The sequence below is a fragment of the Rhinolophus ferrumequinum genome, chromosome 21 (genome assembly GCF_004115265.2).
Source record: "Rhinolophus ferrumequinum isolate MPI-CBG mRhiFer1 chromosome 21, mRhiFer1_v1.p, whole genome shotgun sequence".
NCBI lineage: Eukaryota > Metazoa > Chordata > Mammalia > Chiroptera > Rhinolophidae > Rhinolophus > Rhinolophus ferrumequinum.
Window position 1 is genome coordinate 36,170,810 of NC_046304.1, and position 24,654 is coordinate 36,195,463.

At 47.9% G+C, this 24,654-nt stretch overlaps 1 protein-coding gene across 9 annotated transcripts in view; it reads left to right on the forward strand.

Annotated features, from left to right (window-relative positions):
* CDK12 (cyclin dependent kinase 12) overlaps positions 1-24,654 on the forward strand; it is a 71,292-nt gene that overhangs the window by 41,076 nt on the left and 5,562 nt on the right. For 3 of the 9 annotated variants that reach the window (XM_033089325.1, XM_033089332.1, XM_033089334.1), the window contains 2 exons: positions 7,529-7,637; positions 24,376-24,467. Coding sequence is in view for 8 of the 9 variants with exons in the window: in XM_033089332.1 (XP_032945223.1) it covers positions 7,529-7,560 (32 nt within the window). In the remaining variant the exon portion in view is untranslated. Of the gene's footprint in view, positions 1-417; positions 543-7,528; positions 7,638-8,140; positions 8,283-11,846; positions 11,947-15,572; positions 15,741-16,696; positions 16,786-19,104; positions 19,311-24,375; positions 24,468-24,654 lie in introns of those variants that run through there. The other 6 variants (XM_033089328.1, XM_033089333.1, XM_033089329.1 and 3 more) reach the window with 5 other exon arrangements.

Genomic DNA, 24,654 nt, shown 5'->3' on the forward strand with positions numbered 1-24,654 from the left:
AGCTCTGTTGAGATTTCATGATGCATTGCCAATCCAGGAAGTGAGTCAAAGCTGTTTAAAGCTAAAATTCCTATTATCTCCAAAATCTTTACTATCTCCACCTGAGGAGATAATTGCTTTCCAGTCTCTTTCATGGTTTAGGACACTGAGAGCTAATTTTTGTCTTGTAGTATGTGCTGCAGTCCAGCTAGTTATGATATAAGTAGGCAGCAGGTATAAAACCCATCAGGAGACAGGAAGAAGGGAGATAGGTATCAGGAAATTATGAGAGGGGTAAACAGTCATAAAAGGCTAAGGGGTACACCAGAACAAGGAAGTTAGGAAGAAGTTGAATTCAAAAACATGGTGATGAGGGTTGCCAGCTTGTTTTTGAATCCTCCAAGTTTAAGTATGATGTTCCCTTGCCTGTTTACCCAGATGGAGACTGGAGAGCTCAAGATTGTTCAAATCCCTGGAATCCTGTGTTCCTGGTTAACCTCCAGAAAAAAGGAATTCGTTTTTGGTCTTTATATATGGCAAGTTCATGACTAAGAGTGTGAACGTCAACCTACTAGAGAATATTGTTTCCACTTCCTGGCAGTGGCTATCTTTTCAATTTGGGGCCTAAAGTCTGAGGACCTAACTACCCTGGACTTTTTTCTCTAATACACCCAAGGCGATTTCTAACTAGGAACCATGCTATGCTGTTCAGTACCCACATTTCTTAGGCACTATCTTTTCCCAGACAGGCGTCCTTAACTACTAACTGTATGGTAGGTAAGGTTAATGCCTCAAGGAAGTTAACAGTTAATGTTCTTGGTGCTGACCTGGGATTTCCATGGTTATTCGATTGTCCCATAGCATGACTGTTTTTTAGGTATTGAGTTACTTCTCTTCACAACTTGCTCACCTGAAGGGCTAGGTGGAATGGAAGTGAGTAAGTAGTCAACCATTCCAAGGGAGAGGTGGAACTGCTAGTTCTGGTTATCCTGAGAGGCAAGGTGAGCATTCCTGGACACTGGTTAATCTTACTGTCCAGGTGTGGCATGTCTCAGAGATTTAGGAATACTCTCAATTGAGAGTTGACTGCAAAGTCAGAGTTGAACAACTTTGGGGGAAGTATGACACCTGAAGGAATTACTGGTGGTACTCTACCATTCCTCACCACGTGCAGCTGTCTCCATCTCCTGTCCACCCACTTCTTTTCATTTACTATTTTTCTCTCTCCTCCCCACTCACTACCCAACTTGCATGCTTCAGGCCTTACCAGAAGTATTGATTACCTAACTCCCCCAGGGTGTTCAGAGTTATTGCTGCTTCACAATTTTGAAGGGTAGTGAGAGGCAATTCTGAAGATGAATGTCTACTCCAGAGCCTGAACTTCCGGGGTGAGAGGTGAAGGAGAAAGCAAAAAAGAAACAAACGAAAAAAACCCATGCTTGCTTATTGCTGATAGCTGAGAAAGGAGCTTTTAATTTCTGTTGTGTGGGGTACAAGAGATTTTTATTTTTACCAGCCTAGGAAAGACGGAATGTCAACCTTCACTTCATCCTCTTCCCTCATATCCTGAGACTGCTGCTTTTGCTGATGACATTTCTAAGCTCAGTTGCAGATGGTGTCTGTGGGAAGTAAAGCTTGGTGAGAAGAGGGCTCTGCTACCCATGAGGAAGCAAATGAAGGTTGCCTTGATGCCCTGGTAATTAATCACTAGGGTGCCGAAACGCTTTGGCCACTGGATTGTCTCATATCTCTCTGTCAAAAATTAGTAGTCCAAGGTTGAGAGAGAAAGGCTGATAGAAATTTTTAATATTCTCTGGATGGGTAGTTGTTAGTGAAGCTTTCTGAATATGCAGCCCTCAGCCACAGCATACGTCTCTGGAATAAGAGGGTATAGCCATGGAGTAAATTCACTTAGATACAGGTTCCCTAGGACCTGTATCTAAATAGATGGATTTGCGGATGTTTTATTCTGCCATGGTTGTAAGCTGAAGATAGGTAATGTTGATAGTTCTAAAGGAATGAAGGACATTTTATCCAAGAGAAAGCATCCCTGAGGGAGGTAGCATGGAAAGACCTTAAAAAGGCTACAATGTAGCAGACATAGCTGAGTGAACAAAGCCTGGGTCTTGGAGGAAGGTATCTTTTGTTTAAGGAACCTGGTGGGATGTCTCAGAACTACCACACTGCCTAATGAGGGACCCCTTTGGTGAGGATCAGCTTGCAGACAACCCCCCCACCAAGACTAGTGCAGTTTTTAATGCTTTTGGCCCAGAAGAAGAGGCTGAATTCAAAGAGAAAATTTAGGAGCCTGATCCCTCTTTATAAATTCAGGACCTTCTGAGTTTGGCCTGTACCAGTATTTGTTTGCAAGAGATCTCATAATGAGAAGGAGATAGAAAGAAGGGAGAACTAGAACGTCTGGTAGCTGAACTGTAGAAAGAGACTTAGGATATAATTGCTTATAAAGAAGAGATGGGAATATGGGGTGGAAGGAAAAATTATGGTTGGGCTAGTGAAAGTTAAGGGATAATGCCTTAAAGGTTCAAAATTCATTTCAGGGAGGCTCCATCAAAGCACCATTGAGGAAAGAGTTACCCTTGATTATGGTAGTGTTACCTTTATGGTTGGAGGTTGGGCCTAGAGCCCTTAGTCTGGGGCACGTTACAAAGACTTTCACTAGGGAAGCTAGATTATATTAAGGAAATAATTTATATAGGGACATTTAGCTTAGCACTGCTATCTACGTAGTTCAAGAGGGTAATTCAAGAATAAGGGAATGATATGGATACATCACATTACAAAGTTATTTGTATTTTTGGAGTTTTAAAACTCTCCTGCAAGTGGTTTTATGTATTTCAGGTCACCCTGGAAACTAGTATTGTTCCACTCCCCTTCGTTTTAGATCCAAATGAAGACAGTACATAAAAGAGCAAACTAACCAGAATGTTAGAGCTACAAAAGGACATTAGTTTGTCTAGTTCAGTGCCATCTTTAGCCAGTGGGCGGGTCGCGGTGGGGTGGGGAGGACAGGCCCAGAAAGAAGAAACCTAAGGTGTTGGGAGAGAACAGGAACTAACATTGTCAGGAAAGTACTATATGTCAGGCACTGTGCTAAGTAAGTGCTTTGCTCTTATTACCTTGATTCTTAAGCACCTCAGGCTAAGGGAAAGATTAAAAGGCAAATTCATCTTATCATCCTAAGCAATAATGTAGGAGATAAAGGGGAGTGGCCAGTCACTTTTTCCTGTCTAACCACGCAGGGCTAAACTATAGGAAGTGAAGAGTCAGTGTTTTGAGAGTAAGGTTAATCTAAGAAAGTATTCCCTAAATAATAGAGACTCATGAATAACTTCTCTATTCCTAGAAACCGTCCAAAAATATAATGGTCAGAGGTAGGCTAGAGGCAGGGCTGGTAGGAAACAAGATTACTATTACTATTGGGGTTGATTTGCATTCCAGAAATTCAGGTCATGACCTGAGAATATAGGATTAGTCTTAGAAATAGGGAACAAAACAGGTCTTCTCATCCTAAGGAGTCTTCAAAGAAAATAGTGTTTATATACTATGAATCAAGGAGATAAACAGATTCCTTCAGTGGCCATGTTTTGTGTGTGTGTGTGTGTGTTTTTTTTCCCAATACACTTTGAAGTCATGAAACAACTTGTAATTTTGGAAAGACTTGGTGCCAAGTTCAGTATTGGTAGAGGCAGGTGGCAGCCTGAAAATTGACATTGAGAATAAGATTGTATTCCTTGTAGTTGTTTGCTGTAATATCCCAAGAGTTATCATCCCATGAGGGCTGCTTCAGTGGGGAGTAGGAATGCTATTAGCTGAGTCATGTCCTGAGTACAGAGCAACTTCTGGGGGGAAATTAGGAGAGGGTCCCACCTTTTGGAAGCTTCCGGGTCTAGTGAGAGATGAGTCTCATACTTGTGTGGGAAATCACTGGGGAATTGGTATTTATAAGTCAGGTTACAAAATAAAATAGTAACCTAGTACAAGGGGAACCAAAGCAGAAAAATAATTAGAAAAAAAGTGGAGTGAACCAGAAAAGAGTCTTTGAAGGTAGTGAAGATAGGGAACATGGAACAGAAAAGAGGAAGGTGATTAACGAGAGAAAACTTATGGAAGAAGGTTTATGTGTGTTTTGTAAAGAAGGCTGTGAATGGATTATAGTCAGGGTGGTACAGAAAAGGAGTGTTAGGAAATGAGGTGGGAAGAGCAATCTTGTTGCCCAAATGAGGAATGTAAATTTGATTTGGTAAGCAGCAACAGCAGAGCGTGATGAGATGAATGTGATGTTGGAGACTTTTGCAGCTGTATGGGTGAAGGAAGCAGGAAAGCTTGCCTAGGATATTTTTGTTCTGGTTCAGATGTGAAGTCCTGAGGGCCTGCACTCGAGTAAGACAGGGGAATGAGGAGAAAGGAAGTGGATGGGCTTGGTGATTGTTTGGATGAGAAGGGAGGGATAAAAGATAGCCTGAAGATGATGAGCCCAGGACATATTCTTGCCATTGATGGTGCTGAGAGCTTGGAAAGGGCTACTTTGTTTCTAAGAAGTAGGGAGTGTTTGCTTTGTTAACCACTTAATGGGATATGTCTGTGTTCCCTATTGCATGTCTAGGAGGGAGCAGTGCCCCTGACAAATAGAGCAGTGTGTGGTGTGTGCTTAGGTGATCGATCACCTGTACCATAACCTTTGCAGGTTGGAAAACCAGGTAAAAGAGAGTTTATTGCTGGGGTGTGCCCACAGACTTCAAGAATGCTATCCCACTTCACATCTGGGAAAGGAAACACGGATTTTTTGCCAGTTTCTTCCCCTTTAATGCTTTGAAATGGGATATGACTAGCCTGTGGCAGCATGTGCCTGTGGAGGCACAATTCTCTGGCTTGATTCTTGGAAGGCCTTTTTCTGTCCCTCCCTGGGGGTCATTTGTATCTCTGGTTCCTGCTCCCAGAGCCATAAAGTGGGAGCCCCCATTTATTAATTGGGTTGGGACTGGGGAGGGGGTCGGCAGGGGACTCTTTAGTGTGGCAGGCGGGGGTCTTCCCGAATGAGCCCATTAGCCAGCCCCAATGGCAGCTGAAACGGGGCCGCCGCCAAGTCCTCTCCGTTTCAAAAACCCTCCATCGCCTGCAGCGGATGAGAACAAGGCCTGAGGGAGCCCTTAGCTTCTGATTGCAGCTGTGAGGAAGGACAAAACAATTTATAGGAAGCCAAGTAGCTCCTGTCTCACTGTCTTCCTTTGCGACTTTGGGGAGGGGGAACATTGGGAGGTGGTGTCCCCTCCCCCCAAAGCTTCTTACAAGGCACACAGACCTAAAACAGGAGAGAACAGGAGTGAGTGTGTGCATTGATAGGACATTTATGTCAATGCTCTGGATGTCCTTGCTTGCTTATTCCATCCACACACAGTTGTATTGGATAAGCCGCCACTACTTCTGTGGGGCTCTCTAGGGCAAAGCCAAGTATGTGCTCAGACTCTGAAACAGTCTAGGGTGTGTGTTTGGGGGGCACACTTACTATACTCTTTCGTGCCCCATACACCTGCCCTGTCTCATATCTGCTTTATCAAGATTTAGAGTTAGAGTTGGATCACCTTCTTAATAGCTTTTCTTCCTAATGGAAGGAGTTGGGCACTTAAAGGAGGTGCCCTCCTACTGGGACTCACATTTTTTGTCCCTTAGTTGAGCCAGCATGAGAAAGGCAGGCATCTACAGGGGAGCTTCTTCCTTCAGTGGCCCAGAGAGAAGGTGTGAAGGGCGGGAATGTCTCACTTCCTGATGGAAAGACACTTATAGAATCATAGATGGACAGAACTAGAAAGGGACCCTAGAGATCACCTAATTCAACTTCTCAGAACAGGAAACTGAGGCTTAGTGAAGGGAAGTGCCTTGCCCACAGTCTCATAGTGAGGCAAGATTAGAATCCAAGAGGCCAGAATCTTAACCTACATGAACCCCCAGACTCCTGACCCCAAGCTTCCTTAGAAAAGTAAGGTAGGGCTGTCAGATTTTGAGGGAGGAGGGACAGATTGAGGAGGAAAGGTAGATATGAAAAACATTAGTAGAAAAAGTGAGAAGCAATACATATTTTTACCACAAATACTAATTTTTCAGTGACATGCAAATTGTACAGGTATAATCTTTATTTAGAGTCAAGAGTTCTGATTCATACTGGGAAGCAAGTAACAGCCATGGCCAACAATCCTGATGCCCTCAGAGTTACCCCAAAGTTCAAGGAGCACTTTGCCACCATTTCTGGGGATTGAACAGCCAGAAAAAAGTCTCAGAGGCAATGTGAGAAATTTACCCTAAATCTCAACTCAGGCTTCTTTGTGTTACAATACAGTTATATTAAGAAGCCAAATCAGAAGGAAGGGAGAAGCAAAGTACATCTCACCTGCTGGAAAACTAAGGGGAGTGTCTGAATAAGTGAGAAAGGATTATAGAACTCTGAGTCAAATGTGATATATTCTTTGAGGTTACAGGGAAATTAGGGATGAAAGAGCTCTACCCCTCTCCCTTTTTTCTTTTTTCTTTTTTCTTTTTTCCATTTTTTTTAGTATTGAGTTGCTGGCTTTCTCCTTTGATGAGGCAGAAGGAAGGTGGTGGGGTGCTCCATAGTGACCTAAACCCTAAATAGCGTGCTCAGGGCACTGACAGGCATGGCAGGTTCTGAAGTCATCTTACTCTGGTGTGGAGACTCCCTTCCCATCTTTGGACCTCCCCCAGACGGGGAGGGACCTTGGAAGTCCCTCCAGTACTTATTGTATATGATCCTGGGAGCCACTGATGAGCTGAGAGGGGAATGCTGAAGAGTCCTTAAGCTGAAAGCAGAATTTTGGAGAAAGAAAGGCACCACTGGGCTGCTTACAGATAGTTACAGGTCTAGGTCAGAGGGGCAGAGGCTCTGTGAAATGAACACTGTCTGCCAACAACAAAGAAACAGATCCTAGTTGATAGCATAGGGGGGAATGTGAAGTTGGTGCAAATGCATCCCTACATAGAGAATGTATGACAGACCTACTTGCTCAAATTCCATCAAGTCTGCTGTCCTGCAAACCTCTTTTCTGTTTCACAGGACATTTTTTTTTTTTTTTTTTTTGCCTCCGAGTCATTCTTTAAGAAGCTGTTTTGGACAAGAGGGCCTCAAATACCAGCTGATATTCTGATCTAAAACTAAATGACCTCCTCCATTCACCTTGCATTACCTTTGCTTTAACCTTGAACCTTCATTCCCTTTATAGTTCTGGGTTGCATAGCTTCTGTTTCTATTGAATTCATAATCTCTTAAGTATCGTTTTTACTTTATTGGACTGGGAGCTGGTTCCTTGGAGGTAGAAGAGTTATAACTCTGGGAGCATATTTAAGGTTCAGGAATGCTTCTGGGCTCATGAATTCAGACTGGAGGGAATTGGAAGAATAGTGACCAGCATCATCACTGGTACCTACCAAGGCCATGCTCCTGGGTGAAAGACGGAAGACGCTGTTTGGTGTCTAGTCCCTTATCTGATGTCTAATGTAACCTGTCATTTTCCTTTTACAGATGGCAACAGCAGGAGGAGGGATGGCCCCTGAGGAATTCGGTGATGTCCATCAGTCACCTGATATCCGGAGCCCTGAGAAATTCAGTGTCTTTCACAGACTCAAGCCAGGTAGGGACCTAACGTCAATCAGAGGCCACAGGCCTGCTTTTATAATGAACACACACACACACACACACACACACACACACACACACACACACACCCTACCCCACCCCCCCGCCTCAGGGAAGTTTCTTATTCCCAAAGATCTCCAGAGGAGTTTCCTTAGCTTTTTATTTCACCCTATTATGGTGTCCTACCTTCTTATTAACAACTTCTCCCTCCTGGCTAGAGTGGGTAACCCCGTTTATATTCCCTGACAGTCATTTCATTCCTGTTCTTTCCTCTTGGCCAGCTGTGCTAATACATATTCCTCTGTGGTGGGATGCTGAGGTCAGTTACTCTCAGCCTCTCCCCTACAACACCTGCCTCTCTTACCCACCATCTCTTACACACACAGCCCGGCCTTCTTCTTTCCCAAGAAGCTATTTTCTCTCCCTTTATTCTAAGTCAGGATAGGTAGTGCGGTCTCTTCTCATGATCTCTCATACGCTTCTATACCTTCTTTCCAGGCTTCCTGGGTGACCCACCTGTCCAAATACGGTGTGAGACAGCAGAAGTAGAGGCCTACAAGGCTGCTTCTCTCCATCCTCAATGCCCAGAACCAGGCAGGTCACCAGCCTCCAGTGCCCACCCCACCCTTCTGGCTGCTAGGTAGGTGTGCTCCTACCCACCAACCCCAAGCAGGGTCATATTTCCCTCTGGGAATATTTCTGTCTGTTGTTAAATATCTTCAACAAGGAGAAGGTTGTAGTGACTCAGTTCTCTGCCTTGGTGACTTCCAGCCCTAATCTTTAACAAGACCTTCCTGATGTTAAATCTCTATCCCCTTTTCTGTAGTTCAGAACCATTTCCCCCATTTAGTGAGTGTGGGAAGAAGTGACCCAGAAACAGATGGTATATGACCCTGGAGGGGAAAGGTCTAATGACAGGCAGCCCTTTGCTTGGGCTGGAAGTCTGAAGCCCCATATGTGCATTCTGCCCAGGGCCTGGCATCCTCGGACAGTACCTGAATCTTTTGAGGGAAAGGTATTTTATCTGGTATCCATTCCTGACGACAAGGATCTCAGAATCTGGAGTCTGTCCCTGTTTGTCCCCACAACCCACCACTAGGTGATACTCTGTCTTATGCTCATGTGGCATCTCTTGTCTGGCTCCTGTAGAGAGTTGGCAGGAATGCCACAGCTTCTCCTGCCATTGGAGGTGACCTCAGCTTACCCTTTTGACCTCAGGCCTTCTCTCTCAGCAGTGCCTCTTCTCACCCCTGCAATCCAGACAGCACAAGCAGCAGGTTTAAATAAATGCCAGCTCTGGTTAAAGTTCTCCTTCCCCTGACAGGCACATATCTTGAGCTGGGGTTAGGATGGATGAAGGGAGGGATAGGGCAGGTGTTAAAAAGCAGGAAATGTCCCTGGAAGCGGTTAAAGTAGTAAGTATGCATGGAGTACCTTGATGGCACAGAGAGCACATTTATAACCCCGCCCACCTGTCTGTCAACATGGCTGGCTGATCCCTCAAAGCTGCTGGGCCACTTGGGCAGCTGCAGTCTTGGTTTCTGCCACACGAGGGTGCTGCTGACCAATTAAAACTCCTGTCCCTTAGCAGATAGAGTTTGGGCAACGGGGGCACCCTTTCCCCAAGACAAAGGTCAGAAAGACCCCAAGAGAGCCTTACACTGTGCCTAAGAAGCCAAAAGAATAATTAGTACCACTTGTTTTTCCATAAAAATGGCCTGAGACCCTGAACACTTTGCCTGAGTGGCCTGAGATCTCAGTATGTTCGCAGCTGAACTTGGGAAGCCGCCTGGCTCTAGTCACCCAACACATTGCACAGGTGCTTATCTCCCTCAGGGCGTAGCAGCCTCCTTCTGTCCATCCCACTTTTTAGTCCAAAGACTGGGGGTACCTGTGGTTTTTCAGAGGAAAAAATCTCTTGCAGTGTTTTAAGAGAAGTATCTTTGTCAGTGAGAGAGTGCTGGAGAGAGAACGGAGAAGACAAAGAGTGGGAAAGTTCAGCTTTCTACCCCCCCCATCACCTCCCCCAGGACAAACCTGCAGAGCTCAAGATGGTTTCGTGGATGTTTGCAGTCTGAGTGGCTGGAGGACACCCCAGGACACCCCAGGGCTCGGCCAAAAAAAGTCTCAGAAAGCAGGAGGTGGGGGGGCCGCTTTGGCCAATGAGCCTCATGCTGACCCCGTACAGTGTGATGGCTCCGCCAGGGATTCAAGGGGCCTTCCAGGGATGAGGTACCACACAATTGATCCTCAGTCTCCGTGAAGCCCTTCCAGGCTGCACAGGCTAAGGGATGACAGAGGTGCTCCTCCTCCCTCCTACCCCGTGCCCGAGGGCCCCTCCCCAGGAGGACAGCTTGATTAAACAGTCGGTGCTGCTGGAATTACTGCACAGCTGGCGCTACCCCCAGCACCCTGAGCAGAGCAGCAGCGCAGATTAAAATCTCCAATTAGCGTTAAAGTGAAGTGAGGAGGTACTGAGGCTGCCAAGGAGGCCAGGCGGGGGTTCTGGGTCGGCCACGCACCCCCACTCCTCCCTGGATTCTGAGTGCCACCCTTCGTCACCCCATTCCCAGCTCCCCTCCCAACAGCTCTCAGTGCCCATTAGTTTTGCATTGCTTGGGGTCACAGGGCTTTACGAGGGGCAGAAGGGGGGCAGATGTCTTACCTGACAAAATGCTCGGGACATCGTAAGTGTGGAGAAGAATGAGAGTTATGAGTGCTCATCAAGGGAAATACCCCACTCACAGCCTGCCAGGAAGCCAGGTCGAGGTGAATTCACACTATTGCTGTTTCTTTTTGCCTAGAGAAAGGGCAAGCAGAACAGGTCCTTCCAGACCCTCTTGCCTATAGGTGCTGGGGGAATGTGGTGCCTGCACAAATGTCCATCCTTGTATTTTTTATCCTATCTGACCCATCTGCTCCCCCCCCAAATTATGGCTCCTTCCTTCCTCCCTCCCTTAGTTCTTTTCTCAGCTTTCCTGTGGGCAGAGGTAGGCACAGTCTGGCTCGGGAGCATTGCCATGCCCTGCCACCTGGGTCCCAGCCGGCTCTTCTTTATCTTCTTTGCAGTGTGGGGAAGAGCAAGAATATGCCAAGAATGGAGGCTCCAGACTCTTCTAACCCCTGAATACCCCCCCACCAATGGGCCTTCTACCATTTATACTTCTGCCCTTCACCCACCAAGTCCAGAAGGAGGGCAGCACAGCTAGCCATGCCCTTTGACTCCCCTCTGCCCCTTTAAGGGAAATGGAGGTGGGTATACAGCTGACTGAACCTACTCACACCTCCAGAAATTAGACACCAGGGCACAGTGCCACCCTCCCAGGCTGGCACATGCTACCCTGGCAGAGGTTCAAATAGCATGCCCCCTCCACAGACAAACCCCCACCCCCCTATGTCTTCCTCTACTCTCTCCCTCTTTCTTCTCCTCTCTCTCTCTCTCTCTCTCTCTCTCTCTCTCTCTCTCTCTCTTTTTTTTCTCAGCTCAAAGCACAGCTGAGCCTTTAAGGGGAGGGGGATCAAGCTGGGGCAGGGGGGTGGAGAGCTCCAATAGCACGTTTTCACCTGCCATTTAATTGGATGTATTTTTAATTAATGGGACCTCAGGGACCAACATGAGACAATCTGATCTCTGAATAGGGACAGGGGAGGGATTGGGTAAGGGAGGAGGATTGGGCCACTGGGTGCGGTTACCAGGAACCCAGGCCCATCAATCACTGGCCACTTTGCGTTCTGGCATGGAGAATGGTGAGGTGGAGGAGGAGGGGAGGCACTGAGGAGAGGTGCCAGGATTTCCCCCCAACTGCCAGGACCTCCAAAAAGCATAGAGCTGCACCGGTTGACTCAGGTCTGGGGCCCAAAATTGCAGCCAGGATATTCGGTAAGGCCGTTTTCTTGCTCTCAGGGTTTTGTCCAGTTGGGCTTGTCCCAGTGAGTGCTGTAAAATTGTGAAAGGAAGGTGGGGAAGAGCTTTGAAGAGAGAGGACGAGAGCTAGGGACCATAGAGCCAGAGACTGTGGTGAGAGGAAGGAGAAAGGTAGGGTTCAGAGGTATTTCTGCACATTTAGACATAAAATAAGTGCCATGGAGATTACATGCAAAACAGCATGCAAATGAGGCCTAGTGCTTTTAGGGTATGACTCAGAACCTTACTGTTGCAAGGAAGAAAACTTGGAGCTCATCTTGCCAAACCTTCATTTTACAGATGTGGAAATGGAGACCCAGAGAGGGGAAATCAGTTGAATCCTGTCCTGGTATTGCTTTGTGTACCAGGACTTGAAGAGTTCCTGAGAACACAGAGAAAGGTAGGAAGGTAGGATGTGGAGAGGAAAGTCAACGGAAGAGGGTCAGCAGGATATTCTCTATTGCCTGGTGTTTCCTGTCTCTGGCCCCTGAGTCTGGGAAGCAACTCAGAGGAGTCAGGCGGGTGCATTACTGGGGGAACATTTCCCTGTTCCAGGGGTCATCCATTCCCTTACTTCCAAACAGAGAGCTCCCTCACTGCCCCCCCGCAACACTCCTGTGGGATTTTACCATATTCTATAAGGTCCACAGGGAAGGAAATGCACCAACTACCCCAGTTCCTTAACCTAGAAATAAATCCCCCAATGGTGAGTAAATATTGAGATTTTTTTTTTTTAGATTTTTATCACAAGTTTCCCTGTTGCAGTATAAGCTGCTAGAGAAAATTAAGCAGAAAAATGTAGCGAGGAGTAGCCTTATACTTCTTATCCACATCTAAGCTGAGCAGAGACAGAAATAAAACTCAAGGCTCTGAAAGCTGAGTCAGAAATGCCCCTGTATTCATGTGTGCCATGGCCCCAGAGCTCTTAGGCCCCATCTGGCTGTGAGGTATTGGTGCACACTGGAGAGAAGGGCATGTTTCCAGCTGTCCCCATCCCCACCCCGCTGCTTCCTTCACTGTTCAGACACTAGGGTAAAGGAGAAAAGGGACTTTTCCACCAGGTCGCCAAAAGTGCCATTTCCTGGCACCGTCTTCCTTCCTCAGAAAATCCAGCATTCTTTGTTCTGTGCTTCATGAGACTAAGTTGGGGTCAGGGCAAGGATGGGCACACAGCTTCCCCCATTCCCAGAATGGTCCTCTCCTCTATCTCAGTACCCCATTTTATACCCCAAGGAGATGCCCTGGGGAAGAGCAAGATGTGCTTCTCTAAGTGACCCCAGCCTCACCCTGCTCTGTCCTTAGACTCTCAGGGTCATCTCCTTGGCTATCTGATTCTCTGCCTTCTCTACTGCCAACAAGATGATAAGGGGCCCCTTACATCCCCCAGAATAGCCTGGAAAGAACCCATCTAGCTCCCCCACTGCTTCTGAGGGCCTGCAGGGGTGGCGGTCGGGGAGGAGAACAGTGCCAGGGAGTTGAACTTCCCTGTGCCAAGGAAGATTCTCTTGTCAGGGGAGATCAGGGAGAAGCCTGAAAGTGGGGAGGAGATAGAACGGGAAACTTTGGGAACTGAGAGGCCTGTATCCCACCTGTGGGGCTGGCTGCCTAACATAGGGCAGGGCATTCATATTGAATATTTTCTGGGGCATTTATTAGATGGCTTCTATTTACAGAGCTGCTATTTCTCCTCTCAAACAGAGCAATAGAGAAGAGCATGCAGTGAAGAAGGAAGGGAGAGGATGTCAGGCTTTTAAAGGCCCTCTTTCTCACTCCTGTCTACCCCTACTCCAACACTGGAGGCATATTGGAGGGGCTAAAAGGCCCTTAAAGCATTCAGTCTCGATTGTCGCTGTAAAGAATATGGCCTCCCTTCCCCCGAGCCCCACCAGCCCTGCCTTATATTCCCAAGGTTTAGCCAAGGATGCCAGATCTATAGCCTTGGCTTGAGAGTCAGAGCCTGGAGCCTGCTGTGGAGTTCAGAAGAAACCCCTAGGCTTTGCAGGGAAAGAGGGAGGGATAGACTTGAAGTAAGTGGAATGCAGAGGTAGCAGTACCCAGAATCCCCTGCACTTTGGAGAAAAGGGAATCATTGAGGAGCCCAGTATTGGCCCAGGGTTTAGCTTTTACTCTGGTAGGACCACTTTCCTCCTCCTCCCTCAGTGTGTCCCACTGGATAGAGAGAGAGCTGGATATCTGAACCTCCCACTTTGACACCATGAAGTCTGTCGTGCAGATCCCCTCTCTAGCTCCTAAAGCCGTGAAGGAGGGGAAGGAACATCTCAGAGGTGGCAGTGTCCTGATGTCCAGAGCTCCCAGGGAGAGAGGCCAAGGAGAAGAAACAACGACCAGAGAGGGAGCCAGGAGGAGATAGATGCCTGCTCCTGAAACAACCTCCTTACCCCATCCTCTCCTACTCCCCCCTCACATGCGGACTAGGCTGTGTGCCCAAGTGTGCCAGCTCTCCTGGCTGGCGATCCTGCTCTGCCGTGCAGGCAGCCAGCTCTCTGCTCCAGCACAGAGCACATGCTGGGGTCTCTTGCCCTCCTTTGCTTGCTCAACTCAATGTGTCTGTGTTGCAGATTCCTAGAGATAAAGGAGGGGGCTCTGGCCCTGCGAGTAGGAAGATGGTGGGCTCTGGGGCCCTTGGGTACATATCAGCCGAGCAGGAGGAGGGGGGTAGGGAGAAGGCTGCTGGCAGCTCAGCTGAGCTCAAGGTTCTGGTGACTCATAGCAATGGGGGCGGCTCATGGAAACAACAGAGGGGAAGGGGGCCCAGGCCTGTTAGAGCTCTCTTTTGCCTGTTTTTCCCCCACTCTGAGCTCTGTGGATGAAGGTCTCTCATCTGGATTGTGGGGCAAGGAGAGGCCCTCGCTATGAAAGGAGAGGGAAATGGGAAAGAGAGCGGGGGAGGCTAAGCCTTCCAGTGAGAGGCTTCTCAGAGAGGAAAGGCTAGGGGAGGCCAGTTATCCTTGCCCTTAGTGACCCCTGGCTGCACAGAGGCAGCTCCGAGGTCCTGGGCACCTGCGAGAAGAAGGACTTCTCCCTGCCCTCAGTTGCTTGCTCAGAGCTCTGGTACCCAGCTGGTACCACATGACTTAGGAATTTTTTTTTTGAGCACTATATTATAAGACTAGAACCTGGAAGGATTACCACTTGGTTTTTTACTCTCTTCTCTGGAAACAGGCGTCACAGATCTTCAAAAGTGCTGATTCCCTCTTCTCTTACAGGCCAGGTTGGCAACATGCATCTTCTCCATCCTTTTTGAATCAGAAGGATGATAGGATAGTTTATTTGAGATCACACCAGCAGAAAAGGGCCGGAAGGTGGACCAGGAGAACCACCCATGCTTTTGACCACAGTCCCAGGGGCCTCCTTTCATCAAAGGAAATAGAGATGTTGGGTACCAGTGTATCCAGATACATAATAGTAAATACCCTCCCTTTAAACAGAGAAGGATGGGCACAGAGGAGGGGAGTTCTCTGACAATCTCAGCATTCGTTTGCCTATTTCTATTCCTTTCTTTGCTGGTGTGTCTGCTCTCCCGCTGGGGCGAGGGGCCTTCTGCTGTGATGCTCCTAGAGATTCAGAGACGGTTTTGGTTGGAGAAAGCGGCAGACCAGCCGCTCTTCGTGTAGGAACATGGGAGCAGCTCCACTCCCCCAGCACTCCCTGACAGCTTCAGGAGCCCAGGGACCCCTCTGGGATACCCATAAGAGAATCCACTGCTGAACTGAACTAACAATCACCTGTCTCTAGCACACAAGTGGTGCTGTGAGGGGAGCCTGGGTGCACCAGGTGGGGTGAGACACAGAGTGAATGAGGGCGCGAGTGAGAGAGAGAGGAATCACTCCTCAATACCACATGTTTCTCTTTCTCAAACCTTTCCTTGGCCTCCCTTTTCTTTCACCTCCCTTCATCCAATTCCACTCCTGGCCGCCTACTTCATGCCTTCTAATCTGAGAAGACATGGTAAGTAATTGTCTGTTCCCCATATTTTTCTCTCTCTTGCTCTCCCTTTCTCCCAAGGCCCAGCCAAGAGTTATTCCATTTGAACTCTTTCAACCGGTGAATGGCCCCAGGATCTGAACCCAGAAGCCCTAGCCTTTGCCACCCCCTGACTCTGAGAAAGCCACTCTGACTCAGACTGACTCATCAGTCCCCATCCTCTCCGCAAGTATAACCAGGCCAAGACTGGTATGTCCCCTGGCACCAAAGGCCCTGACCTGAAGCAGAGGGCAACCCTAGGCGTGCAGTGGGCCCCGGCCCTAAATGTGTATATGCCTGTGCATTGGGCACACTGGTTTATTAGTGTTATTTCAGCATTGTGATGCAGAGAGAGTAAGTGTAACAGCTGCTCCTTGCTTGCAGTGTTTATTGTTACCTAGAGACAACCTCCTGGCTTTTTCCCAGCTCCCCCTCTCCCCCCCCAGCCCAGCCCCCTCCCTGCCAACAGTCCTACTCTCCCCACACTGATGGGAAATTTATAGCTTGCCCATACCATGCCTTTAACCCTCTCCTATCCATAGGGTAGGTGGTGAGGGACGCCAAAGTGAGCAGTGGGCATGCTTGGGCCCCAGCAGGGTAGAACAGTGTATGGAGGAGGGAAGGGAGAGGGAGGGAGGGACAAGACTTCCCATCCCCAATCCACGTGTCCAGACTCAGGCTCCAGTTGCCCTCATGGCTCTTACGTTGAGAGAAAAGGCTTTGGACCTAACCGTGGGATCCCAACATCCTCCTCACAAGATTATTCACTTCCCCGCGCATGTCTAAGGCCCCCAGTTGGGCTACCTGGTCCTGAGCAAGTCCAGTGATGTAGTATTGAGACAGGAGGAGTAAATATCCAGTGACAGAACCCCCAGCCCCCTCCTTTCTATAGAGATGTCATATCAAGACAAACGAGTCTCTGGCGTGAGGGACGCTGGCCAGACCTCCACAGCTAGATAGATGTCAAACATGAAGCTGCTGCTAAGCCCAGTGGGAAGAGTTGCCCACCTTAACTTCACCCTGAGCCTGGCACTCAGGAAGGTCCCGAGAGAGTCCCAAGCCATCCTCCAAGCTGGTCTCCTTGGTCTGGTTAGGTACTCCTTTCTGCCTCTCTTCCTGGTCCATTTTCTCCTACTAATCTTTTGGTTTGATCTACCTTGGGGCAGATCCAAGAGACCAAAGGGACTGAAGTGTCCTAGTCATGGCCTTAACTGACCTGGGGAAGGAGAAGCCCCTCCATCCCTTCCTTACCTAGGTAAGACCTTCCATGAAGGGGCACCATGTCATATATTCACCATCCCCAATAAAAACGAGATTGGAAAAGGGATCAGATTTTAGCAGAAAGGATAGAGGTTAGACATATGGAAAAACTTACTCACGGGATGTACGACTTCAGAATGGGCCTACTTCTCTTCTGCCAGGAAGTTTTCTTCTGCCAGGATGGATTTAAGTCAGTGCCTACCCAAGGGGCATTGGAAGAACAGGTTTACTTTTCTGGGGCCCCTTCAGATGTGGGCCTCAGAGCAGTTTTCACGCAGTGCACCCCTCCTCAGCACTTCTAAATGTAGTATGTATGGTGGTCAGATCACAAGTTTTGGAGGCAGACAGCCTTGGGTTCCAGTACCCGCACTGCCACTTATCAGCTGTGCTACCTTAGTCACTTAACCTCTTTGAGCCCTAGTTTCTTTGTCTGAAATGCAAATGAACAACCTCTTAGAGTCGTGGAGAGAATTTAGTGAAGTGATGTGTATAAAGCACCTAGGACAGTGCCAGATAGATACTCAGTAGGTGTTCCATCAACAGTGGTTGAGGCAATAGAGTCTATTACTTTTATGGTGTCAGCATGGCTGACATGGCTTCAAAGACTCCTTGAGTCCCCTGAAATGATAGGCCAAATATGTGGATATGCTGGGGAGAATGTCCATAGTTTTCTTTATGGTGTGGAGCCGGAGGTGGCAGTCTCCTGGAAAAGAAATGGTCCCAATCCCTTGAGTCAGACTCCCCAAGAAGTCAGTTTCCCCATTCCCGTGCCTCTCCGCCAGGAGCACTTCCGGCAGTGTTCTGCCTGGAAGCACAGCTTCATCTAGGGTGTTGCTGGGAGAGACAGCCAGTAGGATAGCATACCTGGCGTTCACTGGGCACCTTGCTGTTTAAGTACATTAGCTCTTTTGATGTCCAGAACATCCCAGTAAAGGGAAGAGAACTACCATTTACTGAGTGCCTGCTACGTGCCAAGCATTGTGCTGAGTGTAGTTTTTTTTAAGTATGTTTAAAGTCAAATTTCATCACCTAGATATGCCATGATTTATAAGGCTCATCCCCTATTTTTAATCCTTTAGATACTTTTACTGTTCTAAGTAATACCACAACAAACATTCTAACACATAAAACTTCATGCATTTTTATAGTGAATTCCAAGAAGTGAAATTATTTGGGTGAAGAGATACAAACATTACCCCCTCCCCATGGGTATGATCATTTTATTGATGTACCCTAATGAGAAGAATATTTTTTAATCTTCCCCTCTGGAATTCTGCAGTGGAAACACAAGGGTAGCCTCTTCTCCGTCTTATACCCAGCAGAGACATTAATAATCTATCATAGCTTTTTTTTTTAATTGAGGTAATTGTAGATTCACATGCAGGCGTAAGAAATAATACAGACTTCCCTTGTACATTTTGCCTCCTTTCACCTAATAGTAACATCTGGCCAAACTACAGTGTAATATCACAACCAGAATATTGACATTAATACAATCCACCAGTCTGATTCAGATTTCCCCAGTTTTACTTGTTCGTGTGTGTGTGTGTGCAGTTATGTTCTATGCAATTTTATTACCGGTGTAAATGTATATCTACCACTACAGTCAAGATACGGAACAGTTCCAGCACCACAAGGATTCCTTATGTTGCCCTTTTATAATCACGCCCACCTCACCCTCTCCTTAACTTAACCCTTGGCAACCACTCATCTATCCTCCACTTCTAAAATTTCATCGTTTCAAAAACGGAGTCATACGCTATGCAACTTTTTAGGATTAGCTTTGTTTTTTCACTCCCCATAATTCCCTGGAGATCCATCCAAGTTTTTGTACGTATCAATAGCTTGGGCCTTTTATTTATTCCATGGTATGGGTTGTAACCACAATTTGGTTTGCCATTCACCTGTTAAAGAACTCTGTAGTCTCACTAGGAATTAATGAAGCAGCTCATTTTACTTGGTGCACTGAGTGTTTTATATTCACAATTATTTATGCTTCTTACCCTTTTGTCTGTACCATTTCAAAGATGAGGAAAATTGAGGCTCTCAGTAAATGATTTTCCCATGATCACATGCTGTTAAATGGCAAAGAAGAGCCTGGAACCCAAGACAGTGGGGCTCTTTCACTGCACCAGGCTTTCTCAGACCTTGATTAAGTTTGCTGGGGAAGGAATGTGTTGGAAGAGAGATACTGGAGCAACCTGGGCCAGTTCAGGTCCTCACTGCTAACTTGGTTCATAGGTTAGAAGAGTAGCAGTGTCATGGAGCAGGGGCAGTATGGCATGTGCCCTTGAAATTGTTTCCCCTTTGCCAGGGAAGAACAAGGCTGAAGTGGATGGAGCCCACCAGCAACCTGCCCACAGACCTGGGACCTGAAATGGGAAGAGGAGGATCCAGCCTTTGATTGTCTGTCAATGAGTGGGCAAGGTCCTCCTTGGAAATGGGAAGTTGAATGTGTCTTTGACAAGGTCTAAGGAAATTGAGGCCCATGACAGCGAGTGAGCTCTCTATTCTGGAGGTGTAAGGGACATATGGCACCTTTTATTGTTTTTGGTGTTGGTGAGGGGAACTACAGTTCATTCACACACATACCTTGGGCAGGCTCAGTGTCTGGAACATGGGCCCAGCAGAGTGGAAGCAAAAATGCCAGTCCAGCATTTAGTCCCGCCTTCACCACTGCTCTTTCCCTCCAACTAAGTCAGAAGGAACTGGAGAAATTATTCGATCTGTCCCTCAGCCTCTGCGCACTGGTTGAAGCTGACAGGTGGAAACCTAGAGTTGGCCCAGACATGACGGATAGAGATGCCAGCTTGTAGGATAGAATGTTTGGCTCCTCTTCTGGGAGGTGTGTCTGGCCAAAGGCTGCCTCCTCCTTCGGGAACCGGCTCTTTTCTAGTTGACGTTACCATTGCTCCCTTGGCCTCTTTCAGTGACTGTGGACTCATAACAATTTCCCATCTACCTATGGCTCCAGAGCCAGGCTGACTCTACGTATCACTCTTCTCCATCTCTCATGGCCCATGAAAAATGGTACATCTTCTCCCAATGGTACCCAGCCTCCCTACCCAGTAATTCCAGCCATGGGGGCTGAACACCGAGGCCTTCAGGATTTATGGGAACTCCACTGCATTGTTGAAACAACCAGAGCTAGCCATTCTGTATCTGTCTTTTGGTTGGAAGTTCTTAGACACAAGGGAGACCATTCTTTACCACCTCTTATCCCCACTGAAATTTCCTGACTGTCAGAGGTCCTGAATGTGTCTAGGAGACAGCTATGTTCTCTTGGAGCCAAGATGGCTCCTAACCAGGAAATCTCAGGACCCCTGCTTACTCCCTTTCCTTGGTCCTACTCCAGGTCCCCTCCTCTCCTGCCACCACTCCCTTTCCGTTCTCTCTCTCTCTCTCTCTCTCTCTCTCTCTCTCTCTCTCTCTTCCTCCTCTCTCTCTCAGCAAGTTTTTTATGTGATTACAGGCACTGCATGGTAATTAGTGCTAAACTCATTTGCACAACTACAGTTAATTGGCTACAACAATTAATTAATGTGTTGGAAATTTGGCACTGGAAAAAAAAAGTTTGTCATCAAAAAAAGGGCAAAAAATTGTTGAGTGAGGTACCCATAAAAATCGAGGGCAGGCTTCAAAAGCCCAGCTGGGCCTCAAACTTCAGGCCGGCCTCAGATGCCTTCCCACTCTCAACTTCAACACATTTTCCTCCTTCCTCTTTCATTTTTTTCCTCTTTCTTTTTTTCCCTCTATTTCTCTTCTCTCTCTCTCTCTTTTTTTTTTTTTTTACAACTTAAGCAAACTCATTTCCCTGATAAAATATAGCATGACTAATGGCTAGAGCATGTAAAAATCATTGGGAAAATGTCCTTGGAAGACGAATGCATTTTCAGCAGAATAATTAACTTAATTAACAAATTCACATGCATATTCATCAGGCTATTAATGTCTTCTCGGCTCAGCTTGATGAACATTGCGGTAATAACCATCTCATTTACATACTGCATTCTACTGCGATCCAAAACAGACAACATACAGGCGTATACACACACAGACACACACATACACAACACACAACACACATACACGCTTGCACAAAAGCAACATGCCTGGGCTGCTTTAACTTCTGGGTTGGCTGGGGGGTTGTCAGGGGATGGGTGGGAACCCTGACTGGGTGGTGTGATCTTTAGAGGGTCATGAATGAGGTGAGGTGGGGATACCCACATGTGGATGTCTGAGAGAACTTTCATTCATTCATTCATTCATTCATTCATTCTCTCTCTCTCTCTCTCTCCCCTTGTTTCCTTTTCTCTGTGTCATTTTCTCTCTTCTTCTCTCGCTCCCCCCCACCCAGTCTCTCTAGGGAAAAACTTGGTATCCGTGCCAACTTTTTCCCCCTCCCCTCCTCCCTCTCTCTCTCCTCCTTCCCCTTTCCCAACTGCTGCCAGCCGGCATCAGCACCGAATTGCCATCTCCTTGAGCTCTCTGTGGAGCAATCTCAGAGAGCAGTAAGGTGTGACGCGGGGCTCTGCCGGCTTCGCAGCACCGCCTGCGGAAAGAGCGCAGGATGGTGGAGGAAGATTAAGAGAAATCGCGAGCAGGGCCCGGCTGCCATTGGTGTGTGCAAACGCCGAGGAGGAAGGGAGAGGGAGAGCGAGGATGGGGGGCAGAAGTGGGGGGGGGGGACCAGCAGCTGTCGGCCTAATTCTTCTAACACTCTGCTTGTGGTCATATTAGAAAAACAGATTATGCCCCTCGGTGCCACTCACTTATACTTGACATACGTTAATGTTCTATATCTCCATTTTCTGGTCTTGATGACAGTGGACTTCAGGTCGAGGGGGGTGGGGGACTAGGTGGCCAAGGGGCACAAAAGACCCTACCCCCTCATTCTTTCCTGACCTCCAACCCCAGTCTGTACTGGCCCTTTTAGAAAGCAAGCCTGAGCCCAGAGTTTACATCTGATGCCACCATTTGGCCCTGGTTTTTGTAGCTCCTTAGGAGGTGCAGAGGTCAGTAGACACCTGGAAGCCCTTCCGCGAAAGGTCACTGCCCCTTAGAGTCTGAAATGGTCACATTACGGCAAAGTGAGACCAGCTTTGTGGGAACCCTCCCCCCCTTACCTTTCTATGGGCCCTCCCCATCAAATGAGAAGTTGGGGGTCAGAGAAAGGGGTCTATGATAATCAGTACTCCCTGAGGGGGCTACAAAGAAGCCATAAGCAAAATAGGGCCAGGATTGTTTCAGGGTTGCTATGGAAACCAGGTTCCCTCCTCCTGGCAGAAAGGGAGGAGTGCCTCAGGCCTTCTACCAATCCTGAAGGCTGGAAAGGCGGAGTTTGCTAAGGCCCAGGGAATAGGGCTGGTCTTGAACAAACCATTCCCAGCATCCCTGCCTGCTAGTCCACAGCCCTTTGACCCCCCACCTTCCCTACCCTCTCACCCTAATATTCAGTCAAAGGAGGCTTTTCCTCTCAGTGCCTTGTCCTCTATGGAGACCTGTTGCTTAGCAACCACTAGTGCCTTGCTAATAACTTCCAGGGACTGAGAGATACAATATCTGTCTCTATATTCAGTTCCCCTCCCCTGTCTATTTATATCTAATAACTGAAGGCCTGTCTTGGGTTCTCTTGGCACCTGTTTTAGAGTGCTTTTAGAGGGATTAAGTTGCAGCCTGAGGAAATAAAGTTATACCCGAGGAAGGACTTCCAAACATGGAAGAGTGGGAGAAAAGACTGGAGTAGGTAGGGAAGCTGTGGAATCATATTCTCTTAAGTGTAGGTAGAGAGGGAAAAAAGTATTCAGAACTTGGAATGTGGGGAGAGGATGTCCACAGGGATTCCTAGTGTCCTTTCCAGGACAAGAGTGACCCTAACAGCTGCTTCCTAGGCTGGCATTTTCCACTCCCCACACCCTGCCCTGCTCCTCCTTCCTGTGGTCCTCTCATATTTCTCTATGTGGGAGGCCCATCCCTCTGGGGATGTCCAGTTTCCTAGTGCCTAGAGGTTGCTGTTCAGTAAGGGGCTATGTCAGTGTGTCCAACAAGGCCTGGGTATCTCCCCCAATCTGTCAGTCATGGGGGAGCTGTTTGAGCTCTCTCCTAGAAAGTCCCAGACCTGACCTGGCAGTGGGGACTGCACAATATCACCAAAAGTGAGGAGCAAGGAAGGCCTAAGTGTAGCCTAGCGTCTGCATGTAGAGTCAGGAGTCTGGGAGTCCTCTCCTATTCTCCTGTGATCCAAGTTATTCACTTAATCTTTTAAACCCCTTGTTACTTCATCTGTAGATCAAGAATAATAATGTTTACCTCCTTGGCCTTAGCAGGATCAGTTAAAGTTATATGTGAAAGGAAACACTCTGAAAACTGTCAAATTTCACTAAAATATTATTTTAAGGTCTGGAAAAGGTCTAACTGCTGGGGAGAGGGAGGCATTATGAATCCAGCCCAGTCCTGGGCTTAGGAATGCCGGTAGTTTTTTGGCCAGAGGGCTATGATTCTTTGCCCTCTGGTCGGTGGGGTGGGGAGCTATAAATCAAAATTAAACACACAGCTGTCTAGGGAGAGTAGTATGCCGTGTCCCTATCATCTTCCCACCTCCAGTCCCAACCTCTGACCTCTCGTCTTCAATGGCCAAGACAGAAGCCCTGCCAGTACCCCACTCTGACTCTTGACCCTTCTGGGTCAGCACCTTCACTGTGGTCGTGCTAGCTCACAGACTGTAAAATTTCACCCTCCATTCCCCCCTTCTCGGCACCTCCTCCAACCCGAGCCTTCTGTGAGAGACAGATGGGGTGTCTGCGATGAAAAAGGCTCTGGGCTCTACGCCGCCTCGGGTGGGCAGCCCCCCTCCCCATCTCCCCACTACTCTCCCTCTCCCCACCTAAGACACTCAGATTGACCCTGGGCAGCTTTGGGAGCTGTTGAGGAATCCAGGTCTCTTCCCTTCTCAGACTCAGCCCCAGAGGCGGAGCCAAAAGGGCATCTTTCTCTGAGACCTAGACCCAGCCCCTCAAGACCAATACAAAGGAGGAAGTAGATTGGGGAATGGTAGGGCTCCATGTGAAGGGACTAATGTGGAAAGGCAGGACGAGGCCCAGAGTCCCTCACTGAGGACTGGATGGCTGGGGTTTGGGGCCTGAGTTGACAGAGGAAGCTGAGCCTACGCAGCTCCTTTGTTCCAGAAATCTGGGGTCCCTAGAGGAAGGCTTAGCTTGGGGAGGGGGGAGGGAGCTAACATTACAGAGCACCAACTGTGAGCCAGGCACGATGCCAGAGCCTTTCCATACCTGTAGTCAAAACTAGCAGGTGAGGAGTCAGGACGAATAGATGTCTCATGAGCTCTCAGCATCTCTCGGCACAGTTGACCACCTCCTTCTTTGATTCTATGTCATTGCCAATTCTCCTACCGCTCTGGCTGCTCTTTCTCTGTCTCCTTTGCAAGCTCATCCTCACTCCTTAGACTCAGCCAAGTCCCTCGATCATGTACGTTCATGGTACTATATATCCTGTCAGAGCACTTAGCACAGTTATTTCACCCTTATTTGTGTCGTCATTTGAATAATGACCCTGTTTCCTCCCGCAGACGGGAAGCTGTACGAGGACTACGATCAGGTCTGCGTGCTCACCCATGTGCTACCTGAGCCCTGCGCAGTGCCCAGCACAAAGCAGCTGTTGGTAAATACTGTTGAATGAATGACTAAATGACAAAATGACATCTCTCTGGCCTAAACTCAGCTTCTTAGTCACTCCCTCACCCAGAGCTGACTTACCCCAACGTGTGGACCAGGGGACAGGATGCCTGAGAGATCAGGCCACCTCATTCTCCCTGGAAAAAGCCATCAGGACAGGACTAGCTCAAGTT